Source organism: Diabrotica virgifera, chromosome 8, assembly GCF_917563875.1.
Source record: "Diabrotica virgifera virgifera chromosome 8, PGI_DIABVI_V3a".
Taxonomy (NCBI): Eukaryota; Metazoa; Arthropoda; class Insecta; order Coleoptera; family Chrysomelidae; genus Diabrotica; species Diabrotica virgifera.
The window spans coordinates 61,253,176-61,276,660 of record NC_065450.1 but is presented as its reverse complement, the minus strand read 5'-3'; the positions used below and the strand labels follow the sequence as shown (position 1 = coordinate 61,276,660).

At 33.2% G+C, this 23,485-nt stretch overlaps 1 protein-coding gene across 1 annotated transcript; it reads left to right on the top strand.

Annotated features, from left to right (window-relative positions):
- Positions 1 to 182: 182 nt before the first annotated feature.
- LOC126890393 (uncharacterized) lies at positions 183 to 21,279 on the top strand. The gene is made up of 6 exons (XM_050659292.1): positions 183 to 299; positions 842 to 1,065; positions 6,001 to 6,136; positions 11,064 to 11,197; positions 19,390 to 19,609; positions 21,158 to 21,279. Exons 1-6 carry the CDS (start codon positions 257 to 259, stop codon positions 21,229 to 21,231), a joined length of 831 nt encoding a protein of 276 aa, XP_050515249.1. The 5' UTR covers positions 183 to 256; the 3' UTR covers positions 21,232 to 21,279.
- The last annotated feature ends 2,206 nt before the right edge of the window (positions 21,280 to 23,485 follow it).

The window sequence follows — 23,485 nt, the reverse complement described above, 5'->3', positions numbered from 1 at the left end:
GGCCAAGATTCTACCGTTTTAGGACCAAGAATGAATAAAAAAAGTTACAAAAAAAATATAAAAAGTATTTTATATGTTGGTAACAATTATGCTGGCCTAAAAAATATTTAATACTATGGTTCATGACAAAAATTATTTCTAATGTGTTATCATATCAATTATTTACTAATTTTAATGTTGTGAATTAATTATCATTATATTGACAATTTTTGTAATTTTTTGGAAATACATATATCTGAAGAGTATTTAAAGAAACATGTTCCGATACATTTGTTTTGTTTTTGTTGCGGGTTTGGCATGTAAGAATTTTTTGATATATTATTTATTCCTTTTTAATTAATGGTCCAAAATTTTTCGGTTTTTGAATTTGAAAAAAAAAACAAAGGACGAAAAATTTTCAAATCGATTTTCCTATTAAACGGTGTAGGTACCCTATTGGCCCAAAGCAAGAGTACCTTTTAGGACTAGAATACCTTACAATTTAATAATCCAGGGTCCAGAGTCAAAAATGCTTAAAAGTTAAAAACTATAATCCTATCCAAAACGGACGCCTAAAACCGGTTCTAGAAATTCGCAATTGATGAAATCGATTTATTTCTGGAAATTAACTAAGCGTACCATTTTTAGTTTTTCTAAATGGAAGCGATCTGGGGATATTAAAGACAAGGCGCCATATTCAAAGATTTCTAGCTTCCCTAGAAAGTATTTTCTGACTAGGTGAATTTGGGGTTAAATTGTCTTAAAATTATCCGAGGAATCTCCGGTCTTCGTTTGTTAGGAGAGTTTCTGGAGACCCTATATAATATATTTTTTAGGATTTATTTAGCACTCTAAATTTTAGGTATTCAGTGTACGATATGTCCAGAACGTAGTGTGGAAGTCAAAATACCAAATTATGTCAAAGCTGGGGATAGTGCAACCCTCGTCTGCAATTTTAGAGCAAGAAACGAAGAAGACCATCTTATTAATGTACGTTGGTATAAAGAAAATGAAGAATTCTACCGATTTACACCAGTGGACCATCCTCCAATAAAAGTATTTGGTCTGCCCGGAATAACTGTTGATGTATGTATAATTAGCTATGCATAGTGTATGAAAATTAATTATTTATCTAGTAAGAAATAACGGGCATGGATTTAGAAATATTTCCGTCACGATTGATGATTATTTTTCTTCAGTATTCGCTTTTGGCGGCTAATGCAGTGTTCCAAAGTTTTACCCATTCTATGAATTGATATCCATTTTCTTGAAAGTTATTAGGAAATATGACATATCTTATAAAGCAAACCCCCCGCTTATTGACCGACACCTTCCAGTGAAAGAGTCGACAAGTGGGAAGGCGCCTTCTGGTCCTAGACATGCAAAATCAGAGCCAAGTGGAACAAATGCATAAAGGGCCCAAAGGGTCAAACACTCTACTGATGACTCGGATCACTCTACTGAACTCAGAAAACAAGATCCGACAGAGGAGTAAAATCACAAGACACAAGGCTTCCCAGGTAGTCAGCATGCGAAAACCTTTCAAAGTAGCGACTTGGAATTATAGAAGTTGATGTACATCCAGCTGAAAAAGTACATAATACAGTTAGAGAAATATAAAGAATGAATATAGATATTGTAACAATTAGCGATATCCAATGGGATTTTCAGGAAAGATGCAAATTAACAATAAAACAATATAAAGGAACTAGTTGAATGCAGTTCAACAAAACTATTCAGAGCAGCGGTAGAGTATAGATAGTGATGATGATATCCAGTCTCCGATTAGGAAACAGCACTTAAAGAAGAAGAAAATATAGGGTTTTGAAACTAAACTTACGTGCATAGAAATCGACCCACTTAAAAATTTGGTCATTTTTGATGTCTCATATTTCCTAAACCTGTTAGCCGATTTAAGTGATTTTTCAAACATGTTGTAGCCTGATTATTTAAAAATACCACTGTAATAATACTGCTGCTAAACAGGTAAATTTTCATTGTATATTGGGCAGGGTGTACCAATCAAACTGTGTTTTTTTCTCAAAGTTCGCATCACTCTGTGGAATATTCTAGAATTTATAAAATACTAAAATCAATACCCAACTATAGCCTTATATTTTCTTAACATTCTGTTTTTTGATTCATTCGGTTAAGTTGGACAATAAAAAAGTTAAATACTTTAACAACTACACATGTTCTTTATCAATACACGGTGTTTCTAGATAAGTGCGACAAACTTTAAGGGATAATTGTGCATGAAAAAATAATGACAGCTGGTTTTATAAACGTATGTCCGCAAATGTTTCGTTCCCGATATACGGGATGTTAAATTTTTTCTTACAAACTGACGATTTATTTTATTGCTTTAAAACTGGTTGAGATATGCCAATTAACTTTGGTGGGTTTTAGGAAGTAGTTATTGCACATTTTTTGACATACAGTTAAGAACTTAATATTCACCATAACATACGTGTAATATGACCGATCACATTACCCGTATGCACGCTAATGACGAATATAAAATTCTTAATTTTTTATCAAAAAATCCGCAATAACTATCTCTTATAACCTACCAAATTTCATTTGAATACCTCAGCTGGTTTTAAAGCAATAACTAAATCGTCAGTTTCTAAGAAAAAATTCAACATCCCATATCTCGGAAACGAAACATTTGCGGACATACGTTTATAAAACCAGCTGTCATTATTTTTTCATGCAGAATTACCCCTTAAAGTTTGTCGTACTTATTTAAAAACACCGTGTATTGATGAAGAACATGTTTAGTTGTTAAAGTAGCTAACTTTTTTATTACCCAACATAAACGAATGAATAAAAAAACATAATACACTCTGGGCCAAAATTAACGGGCCACCTTAAAAATAGGTCATTTTTTATGTCTTATTTCTCCTAAACCTGTTGTCTGATTTAAGTGATTTTTTTAATATGTTATAGCCTTATTCCTTGACAATATCATTATAATAATATTGTTGCTAAACAGGTAAATTTTCATTGTATACCGGGTGTACGAATCAAACTGTGTTTTTTTCTTAAAGTTTGCATCACCCTGTGGAATATTCTAGCATTTGTAGAATACTGAAATTAAAACCTAACTATAGCCTCAGGCTTTCCCAACATTTTGTTTTTTGATTGATTCGCTTATGTTGGATAATAAAAAAGTTAGGTGCTTTAACAACTAGACATGTTTTTATCAATACAGGGTGTTTTTAAAAAATTTTGGAAAATTTTAAGGGGTAATTCTGCATGAAAAATTAATGACAGTTTGCTTTATAAACTTATGTCCGTAAATGATTCGTTTCCGAGATAGGGGGTGTTGAAATTTTTTTGACAAACTGACGATTTATTTATTACTTTAAAACCGGTCGAGGTATGCAAATGCAATTTAGTGGGTTTTATGACGTAGTTATTGCATATTTTTTGACATACAATTAAGAATTTAATTTTCACCATTGGCGCCCATACGGGTAATATGATGGCTCATATTACCCGTATGGGCGCCAATGGTGAATATTAAATGCTTAATTGTATGCCAAAAAATGTTCAATAACTACATCTTAAAACCCACCAAATTTCATGTGCGTGTCTCAACCGGTTTTAAAGTAATATATAAACTCACCTACAAAATTAACCGCCCACCTTGTATTTCTTTCAATTTGCAGAAATTTGAAAATAACCTTGGACCACATTTTATGAAGGATACGGTGAAAATTACCTCCGCGGAAGAGAAATAATAATTTTTTTGAAAAAAGTCGTTTGTTACAGCAAAAATCCAATGAAAAAATCTTCGAAGAAAATTCAAATTAACAATATTTTGGAAATAAAAGTCTAATTGAAAAAAATTGGGTATCAATAATGAGTGTTGCCGCCTCTAGCCCTTAGAACTTCTTGGAGCCGATTTGGCAATCCATTCATGATATTCTGGATATCAGATTGGGGGATATTTTGCTTCTCCTCTACCGCAGCTGTCTTCAGCTCTTCAAGGGATGCAGGGGCTGGTACTCTCGCTCTTACCCATCTTTTGAGGTTGTCCCCGATATACTCAATTGGGTTAAGATCGGGACTGTGTGCTGGCCATGGTAGAACTTGAATCCCGACTTCATTAAGGTACTCACGGGTAGATCTTGCTGTATGGCAACGTGCATTGTCATGCATTAGTCTGAAGTTATCACCAATGAATGGTGCAAAAGGCATGACATGGTGTTGGAGAACTTCTTGCACGTATACTTGGGCATTCACACTGCTTCTACCGAACACAACAAGATCAGTACGCGCTTCGTAAGAAATACCTCCACAAATCATTATTGATCCTCCTCGGTAAGCCACTGTTTCGGTTATAGCGCATGGAGCAAACCTTTCATTTTGATGCCTATAGCCACGTTGGCGTCCACCTGGACCTTTTAGGGCTATTCTGCTCTCATCTGAGAACAATATATTCTTCCATTCCGCCATAGTCCAGTCAGCATATTCTCGCGCAAAATGAAGTCTAGTCCTACGGTGTTGTGGGAGCAGTTGTGGTGCGCGAGCTGGACGGAAAGCCCTCAAGTTTATTTCTGACAGTCTTCTTCTAATCGTTTGTCTACTCACACTAACGTTTCTCACCTCAAGAAGAGACCTACGAGCTTCAGAAGCGGTGCAAAAGCGATTTCTCAATACTATGGTGGCAATGAAGCGGTCATCTTGAACTGAAGTGCATCGTTGTCGGCCTTGACCTGGCCTGCGGTTGTACGATCCTGTCTCCCGAAATCGTCTGATGGTATTTTGTACCGTAGTTCTGGATAAATCGAGCGTACGGGCGATATGACGTTGACTGTAATTAACCAGCATCAACTAAAGCCACTGCCCTAGCAGCATCTGTTGGAGCGAGTGGCATTTTTAAAATCACAAACAATAAATTTTAATAAGCACTAAAATTCTAACTTAAACAATATTCGCTCACAATGATATGAAATTACAGGGATTGTTCAAGAATTGTTGTTAACACGGAAACAGATTTGCAACAATGTCGTACAACGACTATATGTCAAAAATCTTTCAATGACACAAATTTAGGAAACAAACTGTCACAGACAATGTAAACAAAACAATAATAAAGGTGGCGGGGTTAATTTTGCTGGTGAGTTAAATCGTCTGTATTAATGAAAAACATGGCTAGTTGTTAAACTACCTAACTTTTTTATTATCCAACATAAGCGAATGAATCAAAAAACAGAATGCTGAGAAAACATGAAGCTACAGTTAGGTTTTAATTTCAATATTTTATAAATGCTAGAATATTCCACAGGGTGATGCAAACTTTAAGAAAAAAACACTGTTTGATTGGTACACCCGGTATACAATGAAAATTTACCTGTTTAGCAACAATATTATTATAAAGATGTTGTCAAGGAATTAGGCTATAACATATTAAAAAAATCACTTAAATCGGATAACGGGTTTAAGAGATATAAGACATCAAAAATGACCCATTTTTAAGGTGGCCCGTTAATTTTGGCCCAGAGTGTATTAAGAAAACCTGAGACTATAGTTGGGTTTTAAGTTCAGTATTTTATAAATGCTAGAATATTCCACAGAGTGATGCGATCTTTGAGAAAAAAACACAGTTTGATTGATACACCCGGAATACGATGAAAATTTACCTGTTTGGCAACGATATTATTCCAGTGGATTTTTAAAGAATCAGGCTATGACATTTTCAAAAAATCACTTAAATCGGCCAAGAGTTTTAGGAAATATGAGACATCAAAAATGACCAAATTTTTAAGTGGGCGGATTTCTATGCACGTAAGTTTATTTCTAAACTGTAATCTACTTGTAATTGTAAAACTTGAAAATATAAAATTTTAGCTAAAATGATTGTGGTTTATTTATTAAAAAAAAACGTAAAATATTTTAGTAAAAAATTTTCCAAAAGAAAATAATTTTAGAACCCTCCTGAAGAACTGAATAAAAATTTTACAATACTATTTAAATTTATCAACTTAAGTCTTACTTTCTTATATTTAGGAACAAAAAAGTACAGCTAAAACAGTAGTATTGAAAAATGTGCAAGACCAGCTTACAGCTAATTATACATGTGAAGTCAGTTGGACTGTACCAAACACCGCAATTGTTAGAGGTTCGAAACGGATGTTTGTAGTTGGTAAGTTTACAGATTTTTAAATTTCTTCTACTTTAAGTGCCATCTCCTTGAAGAAGGTTGGCAATTATCATGGCTATTCTGACCTTTGGGGCAGCTGCTCTGAACAATTACCTTGAGGTGCAACCAAACCATTCTCTCAGGTTGCAGTTTCTTTCTTCTTTTTCTACTTCTGTTGGAGTTTATGATTTTTTTTACTTTCACTCCAACAGAAGTTTTCTTTCTTGTTACATCGGCAGCCCACCGTGTTGCCAACCTTATGGTTTTAAGACAGTAGTTCTTTTAGTTCACTTCTTTTCCTTTTATGTGAATTTTCTGTATTATTACTTTTTTATATCCATAAGGAAAAATTTCGTGTAGCTGGCTGTGTACCATTAATAAAAAAATTGAAGAAAAAGATCTTCTGTGTAAAAGGTATATTAATTTGAAAACCCCAATAAAGGGCCACATTAAAAAACCACTTTTTTTTATCTTTGTATGCATGTTATTTCTGATTTATTTTTGTCTTTAAATTTTTTATTAATAATAAACAGGTAGACTTATACTGCTTTAATGCCATATTTTTTAACGTATTGTCAAAATTTTCAAGAATGATCGATATTGTTAATTTTCTTTATATCAAATACAGGGTGAGTCAAAACGCAAATACATTATTTTCTCAGTAATTTTAAATGGAACACCCTGTATTTTATATCACTATTGAAAAGTACCATTACCGTACTTTAATTTTTAGATAACATTCCCTATGTCTAAATTTATTAGTTTTCGAGATATTTTCATTTTTCAATGGACCAGTAGCGTGGTCATCCAAATCACCAGAATTTAATAAACTGGACTGATTTTTTTGGGGTTACGTTAATAATGAAGTTTATAAAATACCTCCAACAACAAGGGATGAGATGAAAAATAGAATACAAAGTGTATTTCGATGTGTTAATTTACAAATGCTCCGTAGAGTAAGTAGCTCATTCAATGATCGTTTTTATGCGTACATAAATGTGTTAGGAGATAATTTTGAACACCTTATGTAATTAAATATTAAAAATATTTTATTAAAAGTAGCTTCTAATTTTTTCAAACATGTTTTTTTGCAAAATGTATTACGGATAAATTATGTTTCGTTCTTTATTTGTTACATTGTTACATTTACATACAAAAGTAGTGTTTAATTGTCTTCACAAAATATTGTATTTTGTGTTTGTGTATTTTTTTGTAAAATTTATTACTAATTTCCTTTGTTTATTTGTTGCATTTACATAAAAAGATAGTTTTTAATTGTTTCAAAAATGTTGCATGTAGTGGTTGTGTTTTTGTTTGTAAAATGTATTACTAAAAAATTATTTTTAATTCTTCATTTACTACAGTGTTACATTGATTACCGGATTGATAATCGGTAATCTTCAATTGTCAATTCAGTCATGGCTTACTTAAAATTTAGATAAATTTAAACACCTATAATAATTTGCTTTGAAAAATGAAAATATCTCGAAAATTAATAGATTTGGGCATAGGGAATGTTATATAAAAATTAAAGTACGTTAATGTTATTATTCAATAATGATATAAAATACAGGGTGTTCCATTTAACATTACTGAGAAAATAATGTACTTGCGTTTTGACTCACCCTGTATTTGATATAAAGAAAATTAGCAATATCAATAATTCTTAAAATTTTTGATAATAAATAAAAAAATATGGCATTAATAAATCATTGCTGTTGTGCTTATTTTTATTTATACAGGGAGTTGAACTTGTTACGATTTTCATAAAAAAAATGGTTATAACTTTGTAAATACCCTGTATAACATTACAAACCTTTATATTTTTGTGATGGAGAAGTTAATAGGATTTCGAATATAAAATAAAATATATTTGATGGATTCGAGCGTTACTTGATGGAAGTTCATTTTATCTCACAATAAAACACTGAAAAACGTTTGTTTTTCTATACTTCCACAAAATTTATTACAACTATGTTATTACTACAGCTGTTTCGGCAAAAAGGCACTTTGCCGAAACAGCTGTAGTAATAACATATTTGTAATAAATTTTGTGGAAGTATAGAAAAACAAACGTTTTTCAGTGTTTTATTGTGAAATAAAATATAGGGTGTTCCATTTAAAAAAAAAACATAAGTTAGGTCTGCCACTGTGTTATCGAACACCCTGTAACATTCTAACTAATTTTGTAATGTGAAGCTCAAAGGTGGCTAAAATTTTTGTTATTAACTTTTATTGCTATCTATTACTATAGTGGAGCTAATGAGCTTTACCCTACTAATCAATCACCCTGTAGAGTGGAATTATGGACGTTAAATCTACATCCATGGAATCTATGGACGTAAAGACAATGAGACGACTTGAAACCTTTGAAATGTGGACTTATAGAAGACTTATTAGGGTTTCCTGGGTAGATGGACTTACGAACAATGAAGCACTGAGAAGAATAGGTAAAGAGAAGGATGCTGAACTTACAATTAAAGAAAGAAAGCTACAGTATCTCGGACATGTGATGCGGGGCAAAAAGTATGGCATCCTGCGACTCATAATGCAAGGAAGGATATATGGCAGAAGAAGCATCGGAAGAAGACGAATGGGCGGCGTGTGTGAAATGTCCCGTTTTCACATGTGCTTCACTATCGGAATTGGTATGGCCGATCTATAAAATCGACCATCCAAAATCGGTGTGTGTAAATTCAGCATTAGCAAGCATTATTCGTTTTCGTATTTCCTCCTCCTCGCTAACGTCCTCAATTATCTGTACACTCAGGTATGTGAGATGTTGTACTTCTTCAATATTAGCGTTGTCTATTGTCAAATTCTGCAAGTTTCGTTCTTTTTTTGCTTGTATTAGGGTTTTAGTTTTATGTACGTTAATGGGTAGCCCTATTTCCTTCGCATTTTCTTCACTGTGATGCCTCTTGCGCTTATTCCAATCAGGTTTACATCATGTGCGTACATTACAATATACTTTGACTTACTTACTTACTTACTTACTTACTTACTCCGTGGCGTTACAACCTTTCGTGGGTTTAAGCCCACTCGACAACATGCCCCCACTGTTTTCTGTCTCGAGCAACCTCCATCCAATTCTCCACGCCCATCGCGCTTAGGTCTCCTACTATATTATCTCGCCACCGGAGTCGAGAAGGTCCGCGTGGTCTCCTTCCAGTTGAGACTTCCTCCCACACCAGTCTTACTGTTGTTTGGTCAGAATGTCTTCTGAGGTGTCCTGCCCATTGGAGTCTTCTGGACTTTATTTCTTTTATGATGTTGGCGTCTGGGTAAAGTTCTTCGAACTCTTTGTTAGTTCTTATCCTATATTGTCCTAATGCTTCATCCAGCACAGGACCAAAGATCTTCCTTAGGATTTTTCTTTCCCAAACAAGTAGTCTCTCTTCGTTTGCCTTTGTTATCGTCCACATTTCGCTTCCATACATCACAACGGGTCGTATGATTGTTTTATAGACTTGTATCTTCATACGTCCTGTTAATTGTTTTTACTTTATAAGGTTTTGGAGGGCAAAAAGCCATCTGTTGCCGGCCTGTGTCCTGTTATTTATTTTTTGTGATCCGTTATTGTCTTCAGTTATTTTTGCTCCAAGATACTTGAATTCTCTAACGCGCTCAAAGTCATTAATGGTGATGTTCTGAACAATTCTGTCTCTGCTTTGGTTATTGCGGCTCATATGCATATATTTTATCTTGTTTTCGTTGATTTGCAGCCCCATCAGCTCTGCTTCCTTCTCGAACCTCACGAAAGTCTCCTTCATCCTTAATCGTGTGTTACATATTAGATCGATATCGTCTGCAAATGCCAGTAGTAAGTTTTGTCCTTCTCTATAAAATAATGTATTGGGTTTTTCGATTCTTGCACTTCTGATTATGTGCTCCAGAGCTAAATTGAATAGTTGTGGTGAAAGTGCATCTCCCTGTTTTAGTCCATTGTTTATTATAAATGTCTCCGATCATTGTTGTCCAACTCTCACCTTACATCGTAACTGTTCCATACACATCCGTATCAACCTGACTAGTTTTTTGGAAAGCCAAGTTCCTGTATCGCTGTCCACAGTCTATCCCTGCATACTCTGTCAAATGCTTGTTTAAAATCTATGAAGATCTGATGAAGCTCACGATCAAATTCCCAACATTTTTCCATTATCTGTTTTATTGTGAATTTCTGGTCAATAGTAGAGTGGCCCGGTCTAAATCCGCATTGATAATCTCCAACGATGTCTTCTGTGTGCTTTTTGGTTCTTTCTAGCAGGATGTTTGCAAGGATTTTATAGGTGGTGTTTAGGAGTGTTATTCCCCGGTAGTTAATACATTGCTTTTTGTTTCCTTTTTTGTGTATTGGTACAATAACTCCTTCTTTCCATTCCTCTGGCATTGTTTCTTCTCGCCAAATGTCTTGAATTAGCTTGTATATAGAACTGTACAATGCTTCTCCTCCATGTTTTAAGCACTCTGCCGGTATACCACCGCTACCTGGTGTCTTATTATTTTTAAGTTTTTTAATTGCCTGTATTAATTCTTCGTATGTCGGGTATTGGTCTTCTATTTCAGCTGTATGTACTTCTGTGTTTAATGTATTTCTGCTAGCTTGGTCGTTTAATAGTTGATAGAAGTATTCCTTCCAGGGTTTTAGAATTTCCTTGTCGTCAGTGAAAAGCTGCCCGCTGTCGTTTTGAAGGAAGTTTCCTGTTCTTGCTTGGTACCCGGTCTTGATATCTGAAACTCCTTTGATGAACTGTCTCGCTTGTGTGCTTTGACTTAGTAAACAATAATTTTTTGGGTTTTCTGATATTTTTCTTAAATTATATTCCATACTTATATTAAACAGAGTGGGAGCCAGCCCGTCCCCTGTTTTAACCCTTTAGTTATCTGGAATTATTCTGTAAATTGATTTTGAACAAATATTTTGTTTTAGATGAACTACAAGGTGATCTTATCTTAACAGTGGACAACGAGTCTCCTGGTCTTGGCGACAACCTACAGGGAGCATGTATTACCCCTCCTTCCAAAGTTGTACCAACTTTTACATGGTTTTTAAACGGAGAGAAGGTAAAAGTTATTAATTGTTGGCCTAATTGTTATGTGGCGACACGCTTCAATTACTGTTTTGCTAATTTTAATTTTTAATAACTTTCTCAAAATGAAATAAGACGTCCCATTTAAAATTCAAAAACCATATGCATAGAAGGGTCTGTTAAATTTTAAGAAACGAAATATATCAGTATTCGGATAAAATGACTTCTCAGCTTTTAAAACACCAGATGTTAATGGTCTGTTCAGTTTATGGAAAACAAAATTCCACATGTCAATAAATCAGTCTTCCACTTCTTTAAAAACCACAGACATGTAAAACTAATGTTTGTAAATCAGTATCGTCACAGCGGGCACTCGGGGCAGTCACACCACCACACTCGAAAAGAATAACAAACCCTCTTTCGAGAAATATTCACACTATTTTACCGACAAAAATAAATATATTACTGACAGTTTGTTGTGTTTACCTTTATTTTAATTTCATAATTGTTTCCGTAAACCACAACGGAACAGTTATAATCTTATTTTTTTTTAATTTTATATATCAACTTGGTAGCACCTACAGGGTGGGGCATTAGTGTGACAAAGTCCAATTACTCATTTGTCGTAAGAGATACGAAAGAAAGTTATTTAGGTAAAAGTTGGGGCACACATAGTACCATAATTTAAAAATATTTTTAAATATACAGGGTCGTCCATATTGACAGGGTGACACAAACTTATGTTGTTTTTAATGGAACACCCTGTATATTTTTACATTTTTGGATTCTCCTCGATGTTTCCTTTCTTAAAATATATGGTTTTGTAATATTATACAAGGTAGTTTAAAAGTTAATTACGTTTTTTTGTTAATTTCTTAGCAAAATCTACACCCTGTAGAATTTTAGTGATTTGACATCAAATTGTTATTTTATGTTCAGACGATTTTTAATATAGTCTACTATTGGTAAACATTAACAATTTAGCGAAATGTTTAATTTTAGTATACAGGGTGGGTCGAAACTCGGAATGAGTATTTTCTGAGTTTTCTTAAATGGAACACCCTATATTTAAGTATTGTAATGAAATGATATTTTAAGATACTTTTTTGTTTTTTAAGCATTCCCTATACCTAAGTGCTTTAATTTGTAAGTTATTCGTGATTCTTTAAGCCAAACATTAATTGTAAGAAAAATTAAGTGAAATTTTATTAGGTGGCTGTGAAAATATTTAATCAAAAATAATTTTTGGAAAAGAAAATACATCATACTCTAGTCTGATACTTAATTTACTACTATTGGATGAAATATCCAAATAAATTCGTAGTTAAGGTTGTTGGTGCGCAAAATATTAATAAAAACATACACTATTCTACCTAGTCGGCTATGACACTAAATTTCCTTAAAAATTTGACATTTTACTATTTTTATAGATCCAGTTGCTTTGTTACCATTACTAATATGTATTTTTCTTATGAGAAACTGATTAATAAGATTTTGGTGCTAGTGAAATATAACAAAAATGTGCTACTATCAATAAGAATTTTTCATCAGAAATTCCCTGATAGACGACAACTAAGAAGAGAAACGTTTAAAAATACACTAGAACGGTTTCAACGGACTGATCACTTAGATTATGATAAATCTGGTCGAATAAAAACTATTGTAAGTGAAGAAAACAGCAATTAAATGTAATCCTTAGTGTCACTGAGGATCTGCATATTAGTACAATCGTTCTTACAATCTAAGTATCTAGTCTGTTGAAACCCTTTTAGTATACTTTCAAAAGTTTCTCTTTTTGGTTGTCGTCTATCAGGGAATTGCTGATGATAAACTTTTATTGCAAGTAGCTCATGTTTGTTATACTCTCCTAGCACAAAGCCATTTTAATCCGTTCCTCATTAGAAAAATTAATATTATTAATGGTATCAAATCAACTGGAACTATATAAATAGCATAATGTCAAATGTTTAAGCAAATTTTGTGTCATAGCCAACTAGGCAGAATTTTGTATGTTTGATTCATATTTTAAGCACCAACAACCTTAACTACGAATCTATTTAGATATCTCATCCAATATTAATAAAATAAGGATCAGGCTAGATTATTATGTATTTTTTTTTCGAAAAATTGCTTTTGATTGGATATTTTCACGGCTACCTAATGAAATTTTACGTAATTTTTGTTGCAATTAATGTTTGCTCAAAGAATGACGAATAACTTACAAATTAAAGCACTTAGGTATAGGGAATGCTTAAGAAATAAAAAATACTAAAATACAGGGTGTTCCATTTAAGAAAACTCAGAAAATACTCATTCCGACTTTCGACCAACCCTGTATACTAAAATTAAACATTTCGCTATACTATTAATGATTAACAGTAGTAGACTATACTAAAAATCGTTTGAATGTAAATAGAAAATTTGATGTCAAATCACTACAATTCTACAGGGTGTAGATTTTGCTACGAAATTAACAAAAAAACTTAATTAACTTTTAAACTACCTCGTATAATATTACAAAACCATATATTTTAAGAAAGGAAACATCGAGGAGAATCAAAAAATGTAAAAATATACAGGGTGTTCCATTTAAAAAAACATAAGTTTGTGTCACCCTGTCAATACGGAAGCCCCTGTATATTTGAAAATATTTTTAAAATATGATACTATGTGTGCCCCAACTTTTACCTAAATAACTTTTTTTCGTATCTCTTACGACAAATGAGTAATTGGACTTTGTCACACTAATGCCCCACCCTGTATATAGTAACTAATTTAAGATGTTAATTTCCCCGCAAAATACAAAATTTATAGTTATAACAGCAAATTTACTAAACTGGAAATTGGAACTGGAGGGTCAGCAAACAGAGCCGCAGGTTGCCAGAATGAAGCAATATGGAGAAATACAAATATCAAGAAAGAAATGAAAGGAGAATTTACAAAACAATCATCAGACCAATGACTACATATGCAGCAGAAACACGACCTGATACAGAGAGGAAAAAATAATGCTAGAAAGAGCAGAGATGAAAACCCTCCAAAAATGGATGGTAAGACTCTATGGAACAGAGCTAGAAGTACAGATATACGACGAAGATGCAAGGTAGAGAACATTAAGGACTGGGTGAAAAATATAAGAGTAGAATGGCACGATAATAAGCTGAATGACAACAAATAGCATAGTAAAGATGGCGAGAGACGGTTCCACAATACGAAGATGATCAGTGGAACGACCGCGAAAGTGTTGGAATGACAACTTACTGGAACCACATTGAATAAAAAAAATATGAAAAAAATATTTTTAAGAAAAGCTTTTCTTTAGTCACGAGTGACTAAAATTAAACATATCAAGAAAATCAACTAAAAAGCAAAAAATAAAAAAAATTTAAAACATCTAACACACTCGTCAAAGAAAAGCGCGTGCCAATATATGCACGTCTTCATCGAATAAACGGTTCTCGCACCACGCTTTTCTTTAACGAATGTGTTAGATATTTTCAATTTTTGAAGTTATACTTCTTAACGATCGAAGGTGAAATTTTATAATTGCCTGGCGCATGCGCAGACAGACAGTATGTAGTTGGTTGCTAATCTTTCAAATTATGTATCAGCGGAAATAAGCCATTAAAATAATATATTAGTGATTTTTAGTAAATCTATTATTTATTATAATTTTTGTGTCTTTGAATTTGTCTTCCTTGGGCGTAAAATAATAAAATATCTATTTTTATATTTCACTTGTCACCGTGATGTGTAATTATGTATTAGGGTGGTTCGAAAAAAACATTTTCTTTTATTTCAGATCGCTATAGTGCGCAAAAGTTACCATTGGTATAGACTTGAAAAAAGCACTAATTATTATTTTTTTTATTAATTCGTTTTCCGGTCGCGCAATGCCTTCGAAGTTAGCAAAAATTTTAAAAAAATTTAATTTTTCATATTTTTTTTAACAGGCCAGATGGTTTTAATTGCATTCCTATACCGTGCATTAACTACTAAAAGTATGTAAAATTTAATCATACGAGTTTTAGATATGCTATAGATTAATTCAATTACAATAATATATTTAAAATCCAAGCATATAGGATAAATTTTGATATTCGAGTGGAGTTCGGTCGCGCAGCTTCGTCAAAAACAGCAGACTACCAAGAGGCGAGGCGAAAGTGACGAGTGCCAGCGAAGCGCGCGCAGCCACAAATAGAGATACATGTGGGAAGACCTCTACAATGGAGTATTTGTCTTCTCCATTACAACGAACTGCCATTCCGCCACCTTTTCCAACACTTAGATGGAAATACAACAGGCACAATAGGATATCCGGACCGATTGGAAAGGCCCTACCTGATTGTGAAAGACTACCAGTTGTTGATTTAAATCTTATCGATTGTGAGATTCAAAAAATTGAAAAGCGGATTCTTAGCAAGGACCGATTGTACTTGCTTGAGATATCAGATGTCGTCAAGTTAGGATATTGTTCAGAAAACTTTGTGGTACGTGATCCTGGCCCAATGTCAAAGTTGGCATCGCTGAGCGGTGCAATAATGTGGTTCTAATATAGCCGTCGCTGGAACTGTGTCCACACACTTTACTTGAAGCTTCGGTCACTAGCTTAACGCATCTTTCAACTGCCTGTGTATGGCATGGGAAAGTATCTATACTCATAACAGGCTTGAAGTAATTGCTCACATACTGTTTTATCTCTTCATTAGTCAGTGTTCCTAGCAGTGGAGAGGAGTCAGTGTACTGGTGTTCCATTTGATAATTCCATAATACTATTTAGCTTCAAAGTTTAAGTTTGATGGTTTAAAGATTCTGATAGAGTCACTTTCAGATATTGCTGGCTTCTCCTTCATGGTACACCTAAAGCCCAGCTCTTGGATATGGTTTCTTTCATCAGTTACCATAGCCAAAAGTAAATTTTCGGGTGGACAAAGTAAGCATTCTGTTGTAAAACGTGATCAACAACTTGAAGAAGCTCTTTTGGTAAGAACGTTGAAGATTCAATGATTTTGTAATCATGTCTAGGCCCATCTGTGAATTTGTGGTTTATTTTTGTGGCAAACCACATAGGCATATTATAACTTTTGAGAATGAATGTGACAATCTCTCTCAGATTTTCAGAAGGGTTGGACACAATGATGTAGAAACGCGAAACTCTATTAGCAGTAGCAAGCCATCTTGAATGTGACGTTGGGCTAGGATCATGCACCCACTACAAAGTCTTCTGAACAATGTCCTGACTTGATGACTTTTGATATCTCAAGCAAGTACAATTATTGTTGCTTGCTAAGAATATGCTTGTCAACTTTTGGAATGCCACAATCAATAGGATTAAAATCAATAAGTGGTAGTCTTTCACAATCAGGTAGGGCCTTTCCAATTGGTCCGGAATATCCTATTGGGCCTGTTGTATTTTCATCTAAGTGTTGGAAAAGGTGGTGGAATGGCAGTTCGTTATAATGGAGAAGACAAATACTCCATTGTAGAGGTATTCCCACATGTCTCTTTATTTGTGGCTGCGCGCGCTTCGCTGACATTCGTCACTTTCGCCTCGCTTCTCGGTAGTCTGCTGTTTTTGACGAAGTTGCGCGACCGAATTCCATTTGAATATCAAAATTTATCTTGTATGCTTGGATTTTAAATATATTATTGTAAGTGAATTAAACTATAGCATCTCTAAAAGTCGTATGATTAAATTTCACTAAACAGTCAAACTTTGTAATTTTGCAAAAACTACTAATTTTACTCATTTTGTATTATGTTGCCCGACTGGAAGATATGAAACAAATGTATAATAAGTGCAGTTATATTGATTTTACATACTTTTACTACTTAATTCATGGTAAAGGAACGCAATTAAAACCATCTGGCCTGTTTAAAAAAAAATTTGAGAATTGAGGTTTTTCTCAATTTTTGCTAACTTCGATGGCATTGCGCGACCGGAAGACAAATTAAAAAAAAATAATAATTAGTGCTTTTTTCAAGTCTATGCCAATGGCAACTTTTGCGCACTATAGCGATCTGAAATAAAACAAAAAGTTTTTTTCGAACCACCCTATTATGTATATCCAATAACAGGCGCCTTGATAGCCTGGTTGGTAGAGCATTGGACCAGAGGTCGAGAGATCGCGAGATCGCGGGTTCAAATCCCGGACGATTCATATATTTTTGTTATTTAATTTTTGGCTTTGTTAAGTTTTGTTTAATTTTTGGTAATTATTGTTAATTTTTTGTATTGTAACGGTTTATTTCGTATATTTATTTCGTTGAAATTATATAATATGTTGATATTGTTGTTTCGTTGAAGTTATTATATAACTTCTTATGTGCGTACAAAGTACACACACATTCATTTTTTTTTATTTTTTGCTTTTTAGTTGATTTTTTATAATATGTTTAATTTTAGTCACTCGTAACTAAAGAAAAGCGTTTCTTAACAGTTATTTATGACATAAGTGTTAAAAGTACAATTTTAAGGCACGCATGTGAAAGAATTCGCTTCGCTCATTCTGCAATTCACATGAGTGCCTTAAAAATGTACTTTTTAACACGTATATCATACAATATTTTTTCTACAAACGTTATAAATTTATACAATATAATATTTTTGTTAATTGCTGAAACCATGAAACCTATGACCCGTAAAAGGTAGAACTGGTGGTCTACACTCGAGGGGAATGTCTAAAAATTCTTAGCGAAAATATTATACCGTTACATAAACTTGTTTTTTCTACAAACGTGTTAAAAATGCAATAATACAGTTTAAATTAAATTTTAAAAAACCTTTTAAACCACCTTTTTCAAATTTCGCAAGTTGTACTATTAATATAAATGTTAATAAATGAAATATAAATATTTTAACGTATCAAAATTTGACAACTCACTTTTAACTGCAGTGCCTTAAATTTTTTAAAGCACTAGTACCTTAAAGTAGCATTTTTAACGCTCCCATGGAGTGCTAAAAATGGCAATTTTAACACGGTTGTAGAAAAAAAAAAATATTTTTTTCATATTTTTTTGTTTTTTACTTTTTAGTCTTACACTTTTCAAACATTAAAATATATAGTCATGTTTATTAAAATATGTATAAAACATATGATGTAGGTACAAACATGAAAATTAGTTGAAATCGGCAAAAAATTTGAAACTTTATTGTTTATTTATGAAGTATAACGTAAATTCACGTAAAAAGTGAAATTATGTATAGTTCATATAATTAGCTACAATCTGTAATAGTCTCAAGTTTCTTCGTTTTAAAAAACAAGAGAATTTAAGCATTTTCCGTTAAAATCGTTTTTTTATTTAAACAATTAATAAACAAAAATTTTTTATTGACTATTCGTGTATTGTTCCCGCGAATGCATATGTCTGCAAATTTTTAGTCATTTACATTGAAGAAAAGTCAGTCAAATTACCGTCCAAAGATTTGACCCAAACGATTGAACTCAAGAAAAGCTTTTAAATTAAAAGCTATTCAATAAGACAAAACGAATTCTAATGTTAATTGTAGCACAAAACGTCTCTGCCGGTGGTTTTTCCAAGACTACGGTAAAAACACGAATTTTTTGAATTCGAATTTTGGTTGAAGTTTTGTTTCGTATCTTATTGAAATTTGACACGAATAAATTCCGATTTATATACATATAACCAAATATATGAGCGTTAAAAATTTTAAACTTTATTGTTTATTTATGAAGCATAACGTAAACAATTAACGTAAAAAGTGAAATTATGTATAGTTCATATCATTAGCTACAATCCGTAAAAGTTTCAAGTGTCTACATTATAAAAAACAAGAGAATTTAAGCATTTTTCATTAAAATCGATTTTTTTATTTAAACAATTAATAAACATATTCTTTTTTATTGACTATTCGTGTATTGTTGCATCGAATGCATATGTCTGCAAATTTTCAATAATTTGCATTGATGAAAAGTCAGTCAAATTAACGTCTAAAGATTTGATACAAACTATGGCAGTAAAGAAATGCGTTTAATAAAAAGAACTTGTAGTAATAACTACCATTTAATTGTTGCAAATATATTATATAACATTGTAAGAAAATGTAGCAATAAAGAATTATTTCACGGATCTTAGCAAATTTTAAAAATTTGTCGATGTTCATGAGTTATCAACTTTAATAAAGATACGATAAACATTGTGAGAAACATCACACATGTTGCAATAATAAATATTTTTTTAAAAGTTTTTTTTGCATATTTTAAGGTTTATAATTGGTTTTCGCCAGCAACAAGAAGAAATAGCAATGTTCCGAAAAGGTTTACCTCTTTCTTTAACGAAAGAGTTCAGTTTGTTAATGACCAAGCCAACTTAACATGTGTTGTTCAAATAGAGAATGTTTACGAAACACGTAAATCAGTTATATTGAAAAAAAGTAATAATCAAATTAGAGGTTACTACCTCCTAAGGGGAAACGCTATGGCTGGTAAGTTTTTTTTTCATGTAAAATTTTAAGTAAAATATGTTACATAAGTAGTTAAAAGACTGATAAATTCTGTACACACTTGACTAAATCGAGGAAGTGAACAAAATTGTATATTAAAATGTGTAAAAGTATTTTATTTCCTTAGGTAAGCGATTTTGACAAAAATTGTCATCATCGAAGCTAATAGTTAATATAAAAGAAGTAGCACTATTTAGGGTCATATGCGTGAGCACCTTGTTGAACATTAGAATTCTAATTGTATTACAACATGTAAAATACTTCAGTTGTATTTTGTGCAACTCCGAAACAGGAAAAAAATATTAAAAACAGCCAGTCCAACGTTACAAAAACACTAAAACTTTGTTCATGGCGGGGGTTTTTTCACTTAACCATTACGGCTGAAGAGGAATAGTTGAACGACAGAGAGTGAATTTCTGAGTGACTGACAGAGGTGACTAATAATAATAATAATATCGTATGGCATTTTTGCCGGGGAGATCCTTTCGGACAGTTCCGGTGCCATTTACATCTTTAACCCTGTTTTAAGTAACTAGTGCCGATGTACACTAGCCCAGGGGGACCGACGGCTTAACGTGCTCTCCGAGGCACGGTGAGACGGTTCGTGTCATTATTGGAAATGAAAATGGTTTGTCTTTGGCAGGGCTCGAACCCACGTGCACTGGCGTATGAGGCCAGCGATTATGCCGTTACTCCACGGCCGCTCACACAGAGGTGACTAAGTCGATAGGATAAACCATTTTCTAAAAAAATTATTTGAGTATTTTTCGTTCTTTTAATTTAAAAACAAATTTCAAAAAAGTACGGTGTATTTTACCGACTTGCAAGACTAACTGTTAGTACTAAAATACCTGATAATTTAAAAATCTAGTGTCAAAATGCTTAAAAATTAAAGAAACAAAAAATAGTGCGATAAAATAACCCTCGACCTACCCAAAACGGACGCATATGACCGGTACTAGAAATTTATAATTGATGAAATACATTCATCCCTGGAAAATAAATAAACGTACCAGTTTTCATTTTTCTAAATAGTTTTTTTTTTAATTTTTTCAAATCCTAAAATCTAAAAATTTTCAAATCGATTTAGAATCGATTTCTAGAAAAGGGTGTATCCTACCGACTTAAAGCAAGAGTACTGTTTATTACTGGAATACCTCACAATTTAATAAGCCAGTCTCAAAAATGCTTATCCAGACAGTTCATGTCATAAACAGTTGCTTATCCAAAACGGACGCCTATTATGGCCTATACTAGCCTATTATTTCTTAATTGATGTAATTAAAAAATAGGCGTACCAGTTTTTATTTTTCTAAATAGAAGCGTTCTGGGGGTATTTAAAAAAAAAAGTAATTTCAGGATGCCATCTTCAAAGAGCTCTAGCTCTCTTGGGAATCATTTTCGGACTACGTGATTTGGATTAAACATCAATATTTTGAGCCCAGGAATCAACAGTTAAAATATTTCTAAGAATTAATGAAACACCCTGTATAATTATTAGCTTATAAATTTTAAATTTTCTACTTTTAGGAAGTTCGAGAGCGACCATCAACTTGGGTATATTTGCAGCTGTTTTGGTGGGTAAATTCTGGTCATTATTCTAAAAAAAACATGTACTAAACAAACGCATTAAAAATATATATTAAAATATATCATTAGTATCTTTTTCTACATTGCTTTCAATACATCTGGTTCAATATATTTAGTCTTCTTTCTTCTGAGGGACTTATGCAGCACAAATCAATTACATATTAATAATACTATTTCCCTCAAAAATCACAACATAAATATATCTTAAAACCAGAAGACAAGGATCTATAATCGACTATATTCTTTCAAAGATCTTCAATTTTTGATGAAAGGGTACTAACATCGACAGAGATAGGAAGTGATAATAACTAGTATTGTGCAAAATCAGAATGAAAACACATATCATAAAAATAAAATTGCAGAATCCTTCCCAAAAACAAAAGTTGAAAATTTGCGAGAGGAAACAACAAGGTATTTATACCAAAAAATAATAGCATAAAAATATGTTGTTCTGAAGCTATTTCCTTGTGGCATTTTTATGAGTAACTATTTAGATGGGAAATAAGCCACAATTAAATTGAAAAAAGCATAAATATGCAGAAACACATTTATCATACCAATCAATGGAGTCGAGGAAAGCTGCTTCAAAAGCACATATTGGACTCAAGATTTCATGTTTACAACTTATATGTGGGAAAAACTGCAAGACGACTAAGCGTCAGGATAAACTTATATAAAACGTACATCTAAACAGCCTCTTAGACAAATCACAAATATGCAGGCAGGCCTGGGATACTGAACAGAGAATACAATGTAAATATGCAACAATAATCATAAAGGAAATAATAATACAAGAATTACATCAGTAAGAATTTAAAGAAGCATAATGAACATTAAATAAACATAAAAACTCAATGAAGTGATATGAAAAACAGAAAAATCAATAACGCATTCCTCATCCGACTAAATGAAGAAAAGTGTATAGCAAACCCATTAGCAAAATGCAGCAGGCATTGGTTGCCAATACTTAAAGCCGAAGTAAACAATAAGAATATAAAGACCATAACAGATAAGGAAATAGACCAGGGCACTTAGCACTAAAAACACCCGAATAAATAATTTTTTAAACACAGCACCTAGAGACTTGCAGTTTTTTGCATTATGTTCAGGATGACGCCAGGAAAAAAGTCTACCATTCAAAAATTGGTGGAAATGCATAATTGCACTGTAAAGTGCATAAAATGCATCCAAAATTGCATAAATATAAAACTAAAGTCCAAATCAGTATACTAAGGAACAAAATTTATTGTTTGGGGGGATTTTGGAGTCAATGAATACGACTACGCCATCAGAACTGACCTCCGGATCAACTGGTGCCCAAGGTCACGGCAAGAGACGTCATCTTCTGGAGTTTCGATGGTTTTCGGCATTAAATCGATGCAAACGGATTACTCGCGGGTTTTAGAGGTCCCTAAATACAAATATGCCATCAGAATTTACCTCTGCCATACCTGGTGCCCAGGGTCGTTACTAAGGCACATCATGTTCTGGAGTTTCGAGGGATTTCGGCACTAAATTGATGCAATTGGACTATTCGGGGGGTTTTTGAGATGGTTAAACACGAATATGCCATCAAAACAGACCTCTGGATCACTTGGTGCCCAAGGTCACTGCAAGATACGTCATCTTCTGGGGTTTCGAGAGATTTCGGTATCAAATTAATGCAAACGGTTACTTACGGGTTTTTGAGGTCGCTAAACACGAGTATGCCATCAGAATTGGCCTCTGGGGTACCTGGTGCCCAGGGTCGCTAATAAGTCACGTCATCTTCTGGGGTTTCAAGGGTTTTCGGAATTTAATTGATGCAAATGGATTACTCACGGGTTTTTTATGTGGCTAAACACGAATGTGTCATCAGAATTGACCTTCGTAGTACCTGGTGCCCAGGGTCGCTACAAAGGCACGTCATCTTCTGGAGTTTCTAGGGATTTCGGCACTAAATTGGTGTAACTGGACTACTCGGGGAGTTTTTGAGGTGGTTAAACACGAAGATGCCATCATGACAGACCTTTGCCCCTTAATCCGTTTGCATCAATTTAATACCGAAAGCCCTAGAAACTCCAGAAGATGACGTCCCTTGCAGTGACCTTTGGCAGCAGGTGATCCGGTGGTCTATTCTGATGTCATATTCGTGTTTAACGACTTAAAAACCCCCCGAGTAATCCACTTTTATCAATTTTGACATCAATTTTGACATCATTTGAGTACAAAGACTCTGTAATAAGGCCCCAGAAAACAGTTAAATACTTAGGAATAACTTTTGATGGC

Bases quoted from the DNA above. Each gene is read 5' to 3' on its own strand.
- LOC126890393 (XM_050659292.1), top strand. From the start codon at position 257: ATGTTCCGATACATTTGTTTTGTTTTTGTTGCGGGTTTGGCAT. The intron at 300-841 runs GTAAGAATTTTT...TCTAAATTTTAG, and splicing joins TTTTGTTGCGGGTTTGGCAT to GTATTCAGTGTACGATATGT. The intron at 11,198-19,389 runs GTAAAAGTTATT...GCATATTTTAAG, and splicing joins GGTTTTTAAACGGAGAGAAG to GTTTATAATTGGTTTTCGCC.